Here is a 9,276-nt window from a genome sequence, read left to right as displayed (position 1 = left end):
TTCAAAAGTTCAAAATTAAGCCGACCTCCTGAGTGACATGTGGTGCGAGGTGAGGCGGTCGAGCGCGGTCCCCGTCGGGCTGCTTCGTGCCTTCGGAGTTTTGCCCCGAGGCGGAAATCCTGACGCACGCTGAGACGGAGTGCCGGATTATATGCATTGATAACTATGGAGGCGGAGAGCTCATAATGGTTCGTGGGGGAAAATATACGAGTGAGGGGAAGGAGGGAGGGAGAGGATGGAGGGGGAGAGGAGATAGGAGGAGTAAGAGGGGGAGAGGGAGAAGAGGGAGGAAAGGGGAAGGGAGAGGGAGGAGGAAGAGAGAAGAGGGAAGAGAGAAGAAGGAAGAGGGATGAAGAAAGAAAAGCAAAGAAGAGGGAGAGTGAAGGAGTGAGAAAAGAGAAGAGAGAAGACAGAAGAGAAAAAAGAAATAGATAGATAGATAGAGAGAGAGAGAGAGAGATAGATAGATAGATAGAGAGACAGACAGAGAGAGAGAGAGAGAGAGAGAGAGAGAGAGAGAGAGAGAGAGAGAGAGAGAGAGAGAGAGAGAGAGAGAGAGAGAGAGAGAGAGAGATAAACAGACACACAGACAGACAGAGACAAGCAAGCAAACAAACAGACAGACAGGCAAACAGAGACAGGCAGACAGAGAGAGAGAGAGCATCAGGAGAGACAAAGAATCGCGCCAGGCGTTGCAGCCCGAGGGAGAAGGGAGGGATACAAACACAAATTACTTCTGAAATGTCCTTTAATGACCTGATGGTTTAGTATATTTATTGACGTTAATGATTTTCTAATGTCTGGTTTTCGCTGTTAGAATTTACGATCGTCTGTATTACACCAGTTATGTTTGCCTTAAATATCATAATCGAAAGTATTTTGTTTTTCTTAGCGTAAAAATGATTTTTTTGTGTGACATTATTACTATGCTACTACTTTTGGTGTATTTCATTCATGCTAAAACAATATGTTGACACTATTTTATAATGAGTAGCATACGATTTTATAAACATCTCTTATTATATTTTGTTAGTCATATCACTTTTACTAACAGTGCGATCGTCCTTTTGAAATCATTGTAATTTGTATTTTTTCTCTTTTCGGCTATGCATTTAATTAAATCCAACTATCTGAATATCAGTTACATCATAGAAAACAATTATAAAAAAACAAAACTCTGCAACGAAAGACCATTGTAGCCTCGACAAATCAACACACGGTCACATGCGTCCTCTGTCAGCAAAAAACGTTGATGACTAAGGTCACTATGCAAGACCTAGCCCAACCTAACGTACCTTAGTCATGATATATTGTAAATTAGCTCATTTCCGTCATCATTAATCTTCCCCTTGTGAAGCTTTTTTATCGACTGGTATAAGCACCATGCATGTAGATCTGATGTGTAACCATAGGCCTATATATATATACTTTTACTTATAATTGGCTATGGGACAGACATGTAAGTCGTTGGGCACAGACCTTCGACAATAACAAATAAATCGAAATAGAAAACTAGAAAAGACGAATACATCCTATAATAATAAGCAAAAATAATATGATTCTTCCCCCGTAGAAGTAAAATCCAGCTGCAGACTCATGTCAGTGTGCCCAGATGACGGCATCTTTATGATTCCGTCATGATAATAGCGGGCGGAGTCTAGTCTGGCCGCTTACACCTGTGTTAGGTGGCTAGTGCAGGCTGTAGTACGCTTTTGGTAGTGCTATAAGTCACTGTCTGGTACCTGCTGCACGTTGCGTTGTTCCTTTCGGAATGTATGTGTACAATACCCTCATTTTGTTATCGTAACTGGGAGGTGAATGTGTTTTTTTTATGTTTTTTTCTTGACTGTTTGATGCAAATGATTCTCCTAAGCTCTCTTTGTTTGTCTTTCACATACAATGGCTACGTATAGTAACTTTCAGAGAGAGAGAAATAGAGAGAGAGAGAGAAATAGAGAGAGAGAAATAGAGAGAGAGAAATAGAGAGAGAGAAATAGAGAGAGAGAAATAGAGAGAGAGAGAGAGAGAGAGAGAGAGAGAGAGAGAGAGAGAGAGAGAGAGAGAGAGAGAGAGAGAGAGAGAGAGAGAGAGAGAGAGAGAGAGAGAGAGAGAGAGAGAGAGAGAGAGAGAGAGAGAGAGAGAGAGAGAAGAGAGAGAGAGAAGAGAGAGAGAGAGAGAGAGAAGAGAGAGAGAGAGAGAGAGAGAGAGAGAGAGAGAGAGAGAGAGAGAGAGAGAAGGTGGGGGAGGAAGGGGGAGAGGGGAGAGGAGGAGAGAAAGAAAAGGAAGAGAAGCTGAAAAGAAAAATAAAGAGAAATAACCAGAGACAGAATAGAATGGAAAAAAAAACAGAAATGGCAAAAAGTAAGAAGGAAATAAAAAGAGAGAGAGAAAAAAGAGAGATAAAGAAGCAGAGGCAGAGACCGCGAGAACAACATCCCCAGGACAAAAAGGTCCTTTCCAAACGGCGCTCATTCATATTCCGTCCGCAGCGCCTCCGAAAACCCCGACGTGGCATCCCCCCTTCGAGTACTCCGGCACCGCGTCCTCAGGTCTTCAGTGTACATCAGGGCGTCGGAGAGGGATCACGTATCCACGCCTTTCCGTCCCCCCTTCCTCCCCCCCTTCCTTCTTACTATCTTGCTCTTGATCATGTCTGTGTTTTGCAGATGTGTGCTGATACAAGTGCCATTAACCGGAGGGAAAGTGGAAAAGTTGTGATAAAGGAGAAGAAGAAAGTTGAAAAAAGTGTTATGATTATTTAATGCATAAACGTCCCGGGGTACTTTGGTATAAATATTTTCCCATGATATTTGTTGACCATGGTGCCCACGATATAGCAAAACAGTGCCACAAGGATATAGACTACTCTCTCATAAACCGGACTACCAAACAACCAACATGAGGTAAGATTCCTACTAAAATAAAACACGAAATCATAATAATAGTGATAAGAATTTCTTTCTCTTGTAGGCCTATTGGTCATTTCATTGTTTGCTTATTATTAAAGAAATTTAGTCAAAGAAACACGGAAAACACATTTATTTTTTATATATATTATGACTTTTATTTATATTTATTTCAAGTCTGAATCTCAACGAAACTGAAGTAGTTATCCTTGAACATGATGGATCGTTGCTTTAAAGTAAAAAAAAAAAAAAAAAAAAATTGTCATTCATTACCTGTAATTGCCTTTGTTATTAGTAACTCTATATGCAAAGGTTCTATTAAATAGACTTTGGCATACACGTGTGTGCCTATCTATCTATCTATCTGTCAGTGTATTTACAGGTCTGTCATTTTATCTGTGTATGTATGTATATATGTATGTATGTATGTTCATATGTATATATATATATATAATTGTGTGTGTGTGTGTGTGTGTGTGTGTGTGTGTGTGTGTGTGTGTGTGTGTTGTGTGTGTGTGTGTGTGTGTGTGTGTGTGTGTGTGTGTGTGTGTGTGTGTGGTGTGTGTGTGTGGGGTGTGTGTGTGTGTGTGTGTGTGTGATATGTGTGCTTGTAGTGTGTGAGTGTTTTGTGAGTGGTGTAGTGGTGTGTGTGTGTGTGTGGGTGTGTGGTGTGTGTGTGAGTGTGTGTGTGTGTGTGTGTGTGTGTGTGTGTGTGTGTGTGTGTGAGTTTGTTATGTATGTACATGTACATATTTGTGTATGTATGCCTATGTATATTTTTGTATATATAAACAAATAACCCACATCGCAAATCGCAACCCAATTTAAATGATTCTTTAAAAAAAAAAAAAAACGGACCTATACATCACGCAATTCCACATAATGATATCTTAGAGTACCCCCCCCCCTCCGTTCGTCACGTTGTTTCTCATTTGAACCTTCCTCATGTCCTGTCGTGTCATTGCCTTCCTTCCTCATGTCCTGTCGTGTCATTGCCTTCCTTCCTCATGTCCTGTCATGTCATTGCCTTCCTTCCTCATGTCCTGTCGTGTCATTGCCTACCTTCCTCATGTCCTGTCATGTCATTGGCTCCTCGAGGCGAAAATCAGCGCCCTAGGAGATGATGCGGCGGGGGGGGGGGGGGGGGAGGTGTCATTATTATTGATTTGTTGACGATTTCAAGTGATTTATGGTCGTAGGTTAGTTGGAATGAGAGGTAGGTTGGGCCGTCGTCACGTGATCCGAGGGTAGGGTAAAGGCCTATCGCGAAAAGAGAAAAGGTCACGCGAAAATATATAATTGTGGTTAATAATGGTGATGATGAAAATTATAATAATAATAATTATGATAAAAAATAATAATGATAGTAACAACAACAATGATTATTATTATAATAAGGATAATAATAATAGTAATAATAAGTATCATCATTGTTGTTATTACAGTATCTATTAATATAAGTTTTATGATTAATAATGATAATAATAATCTTATTCTTATTATTGTTATTGTTGTTGTTATTATTAACATCATCACCATCGTCATCTTCATCTTTATCTTTATCTTTATCTTCATCTTCATCTTCATCTTCATCTTCATCTTCATCGTCATCTTCATCGTCATCTTCACGTCATCTTCATCTTCATCTTCATCTCTTCATCTTCATCTTCATCATCATCATCATCATCATCATCATCATCATCATCATCATCATCATAATCATCATCAATCATCAATCATCATCACCAATACTGTTGTTAATGTTGCTTTTTTTTCTTTGTAAAAATGAATGTTGAAAATGAATCTAAATCTTATATCGGTAGTTTAAGAGATGAACTTTAACTCAAAGAAAGATTTCCCCTTCAGTCCCATTGTTCGGTCAGATTTAATCTTAATTAAGACATGGCAAGTCATTTTCACTTACTAAAGTCACTGTTATTCCATTCAACTGTTATCGTCTTAACTACCCGTAATTAATTCAGTGTTATCTTGGTGTAATCTTAGTAACCCACAATTATGTTGTCTTCTCCCCGTAGTCATGATAACCGACCGTTATGTAATCATCTCACTGCTATTTAATCAACTTACTGTTACTTAATAAACTCACTGATGCTCTGTTCTATTCCCATTCGGTCACTGTTATTATCAGTGTTGTTTATGTTATCGTTTTTTCCGATATTAGCCATGCCCCCTCCTCCTCCCCGTCCCCCTTTCTTACACCTGTCTCACTTCCACCATGAACTGGGGGCGATATATATATATATATATATATATATATATATATATATATATATATAATATTATATTTATATTTATATTTATATTTATAGGTAGATAGACATATATATGAATATAATATATATATATATATATATATATATATATATATATATATAGATATGAGAGAGAGAGAGAGAGAGAGAGAGAGAGAGAGAGAGAGAGAGAGAGAGAGAGAGAGAGAGAGAGGGAGAGAAGAAAGAGAGGGAGAAAGAAAGAGAAAGAGAGGAGAAAAGAGAAGAGACGAGAAGAGAGAGAAAAGAAAGAGATAAGAAGAAGCAATAGAGAGAGATGAGACAGATGAATAGAGATAGATTGGTATATATAGATATAGATAGATAGATAGACTAAATTAGAGGAACAGCTGAGCGAGCGAGAGACATGTTTAACCTTCTTCACCGGCCAGCCATGTCTTGCCTCATCAGATGTTTGCTGAAATTGCTAAGCGTTGGCAAGTAATTACCTTGCATTATCGTTTCCAATGGATATTCTATGATTGTGTTTTTGACGAATTTACAGAAGGTAAGCACCGAGGAAAAATATATGTTGATGATATTGTTCTACATGAATATGGAAGCAAAAAGTTTCTTAACGATCTCTTATTATTATCGTTACCATCATTATCATCACATCACCACAGTCATCATCATCATCACCATCACCATCACCATCACCATCACATCATCATCATCATCATCATCATCATCATCATCATCATCATCATCATCATCATCATCAGTCACCATCACTGTCATGACGATCACCATCTTACACGGTCGTTATCAAAGGGAAAGTCGGAATCATGTCACTGTTGTGCAGAATGACACCGGCCACCTCCCCCCCCTCCCCCCATGACACTTGACCGCCTTCCTGTTCGTGAGAAAGCAAGGGGGCGGGGAGGGGGGGGGGTGTATGTGATTTTGTTTTGTATTTGTTTGTTTGTAAACGACAAAGAATGCTTGATTGATTTCGTTTTTCGGTCTTTAAAGGGGGACATTAAAGTCATTTTCGATTCTTTTGTTTCGCGCGACTGTCGGTTGTACTTCGTTATATGAGAATAAATGTCGGTAGCGTTTAGAAAATCTGAGCGTTTAGTGCTGTGAGCGTCAGCTGAGCCGAGATGGACGAAAATCTTATTCGCAAACACAGGGAAATGGTACATGATGTTATTCGCGAGGTAGCTGGTAAAGAACGATGCTGCCTTAATAATTGTAGGAAGGAAGTTATTATTATTGTGCTACTGCTCTTGATGGAGCAAGAAAGCGCTATATATTACTTTAATATTTGGCTGTCAGAAGTGAAGAGGAGAGATCCGAAGGCCATGTACCACCGCTAATGTGTTCGCTTAAAGGCTCAGTTATTGTTTGTTGTTTTGGTGGAAGGAACTCTCTTTGTTTATCAGTCAGTCTCTCTCTCTCTCTCTCTCTCTCTCTCTCTCTCTCTCTCTCTCTCTCTCTCTCTCTCTCTCTCTCTCTCTCTCTCTCTCTCTCTCTCTCTCTCTCCCCCCTCCCTCCGTCTCTCCCTCCTTCTCTCTCTCGCTCTCTCTCTCTCTTCCTCCCTCCCTCCCTCCGCTCCTTCCTCCCTCTCTTCTCCCTCTCCCCCCCCTCTCACTCTTACTCCCTCCCTCCCTCTCTGAGAGATTGAATGATTATGAAAATTTTATCGTCGGGCCGAGGTGTCTGTGGGGTGTCACTAAGGAACGCCTTAACATGGGAATCTCTTATGAGGAATGTCTGTTTCGTCCTGAATATGTAAGACATGTCCGCGTACACAGGAGGGCGAGTTAGTGCGACCGTGTATGTAAAGGTAACAATGGAAAGAGGACGGAACCTGTTGGGAAGGAGAGGGCTGGATTACCATAGATTCTGGGATCGGGTGGGTGGTTGGAATGTATGTGCGCGTGAATGGTACGTTTGTACACCGCGCACGCACACAGGCAGGCATGCATGCGCTCAAACACGCACGCACTCGCTTGCGCATACGCACTCTAGCTCTTACTCTCGCTCTTTCTCTTTCTCACTCACTCATTCACTCATTCACTCATTCACTCACTCACTCACTCACTCACTCACTCACTCACTCACTCACTCACTCACTCACTCACTCACTCACTCACTCACACACACACACACACACACACACACACACACACACACACACACACACACACACACACACACACACACACACACACACACTCACTCACGCACTCCCCCACAAAAAGGGAAAGAGAAACAGAAGAAAGAGAAGGAAGGAACGTCGAGAAAAATACTTGAGCGATGGTTTCTGGGATTTTTTTTCCCCGAAATAGTTGTTTATCTCGTTTTTTCCTTTCTTGTTTCTCATTTTTATTTTTATTTTTCTTGCGTTGCTTTCAGTTTTTTTTTTTATTTCTTTCTTTCTTCTTTCATTTTTATTTTTCATTATCCTTCACCGACTAAGACAGACATTTAGTTCAGCAATAAAACACACAAAAAAGAAATGATTAGAAAGAACGACTTTTTTTCTTTCTTTTATGAAACGTAACGAATTCGATTAGCTTCGCTGTAATGCCTTTTAGATGGTGTATATAGGCCTACATGTTGCTTCCGGGGTGGCATTATTAGCAAAGGAGAATTGATGATTTTTTGCCCGTATATTCAAGTTTTTTTTTTTTCAAAAATTCCTTTTTTTTCCCCTTCTTATTCATCTCTTTATTCCCGTTTCTTTTTCCGTTGTGGATTATTAGCAAAGGAGAAAAGATGTTTTTTTCCCGTATTTTCAAGATATATTTTTTGTTTATTTCAAAAATTTCGCTTTATTTTATTTATTTATTTTATTTTTTTGTACGTTTCTTCCTCTCCTTGTTCTTAATTTTTGTTTGTTTCCGGAGTGTCATTATTTCTTCTTAATCGTCTTTTCTAGTAGTTCTTCTGTTTCTCTTTATTAACGTTGCTATTTTTTTGTATTTTTTGTAGATCCTTATCATATAAATATTACAATTATCACTATCATTATTACTACTAATGTCAATATCAATATCGTTATCGTATCACCATCATTTATCACCATTACCATCATCATCATCGTCGTCATCGTCATCGTCATCGTCATTATCATCATCATCATCATCATCATCATCGTCGTCGTCATCGTCGTCGTCATTATCATCATCGTCGTCGTCGTCGTCATCATCATGAAATGGAAGGCTTAAAAAACAAAATAGAAATAATAAACAAGAAAAGGAATAAAAAGAAAGTTGAATGTAAACTGACAAACAAAATAAAAAGGATGAAAGAAAGGAAGAAAAATACACGAATAAAAAAGAAACAATAGATAAATACGGAGAAAAAAGAAGGTAGTTAATAAAACAAAATAAAAGTTGAAAAAGGCAGTAGAGAAGAAAGGACGGTTATAGAATAGAAGAAATGGAAGGAAGGTGATAAAGATGAAGCATTAAATAGAACTGGAAAAGGAGAAAGATAAAAAGAATCAATAGATAGAATAAAAGGAGAATAAAGAGTCGGGGCGAAGACGCAGCAGACACCGGCGTTCGCGAGGAGGCCGAGAGCACAACCCTGAACTAAGTCCCCCGTGACAGTAGCGCAACCCGGAGTTAATGACCGGCACTTTGATTCGGCGCGCCAGGGTGGGGGAGGGGAGGAGGAAGGGGGTAGGGAGAGGGATAGGGAGAAGGAAGGGGAGGGGGAAGGGAGGAAGAGGGGGAAGGGAGGAAGAGGGGGAGGGTGAGGAGGGAAGAAGAGGATGCCAAAAAAAAAAAAAAAAAAATCACCGGATCGTTAAAATGGTGCGTTGTAAAATTGTAAGGCGATTTCTGTGGCTGTATTGCTCGGTGATTGAATGGCCGAATGAATGTAGGTTAGGTTTCTGTAAGAGAGTTTTTTTTTTTTTTTCTTTTTTTGTTATCGTGTTTTTTGTGGTATTTTATTTTCGAGACCAAGTTAGCATGGTGATCATTTTCCACAAGAAATAGTTATATTTCATGCTGATGCTCGTTATTCATGCGAGAAAATATCGGTAGGTAAATCTATATAGTAACAGGCATATAATCACGTATTTATTTAGTAGATTAATAGAATATTAGACATTAATT

The 9,276-nt window shown here is 39.4% G+C and overlaps 1 protein-coding gene across 1 annotated transcript in view; it reads left to right on the top strand.

The window, feature by feature from the left end:
- Positions 1-2,304: 2,304 nt before the first annotated feature.
- LOC119574504 overlaps positions 2,305-9,276 on the top strand; it is a 287,095-nt gene continuing 280,123 nt past the window's right edge. The window contains 1 exon segment of the mRNA XM_037921763.1: positions 2,305-2,903. Coding sequence (XP_037777691.1) covers positions 2,899-2,903 — 5 coding nt within the window. The 5' untranslated portion in view covers positions 2,305-2,898.

This window comes from Penaeus monodon, chromosome 6, assembly GCF_015228065.2.
Source record: "Penaeus monodon isolate SGIC_2016 chromosome 6, NSTDA_Pmon_1, whole genome shotgun sequence".
Classification (NCBI taxonomy): Eukaryota; Metazoa; Arthropoda; class Malacostraca; order Decapoda; family Penaeidae; genus Penaeus; species Penaeus monodon.
This window is presented reverse-complemented; position numbering and strand designations above follow the sequence as displayed.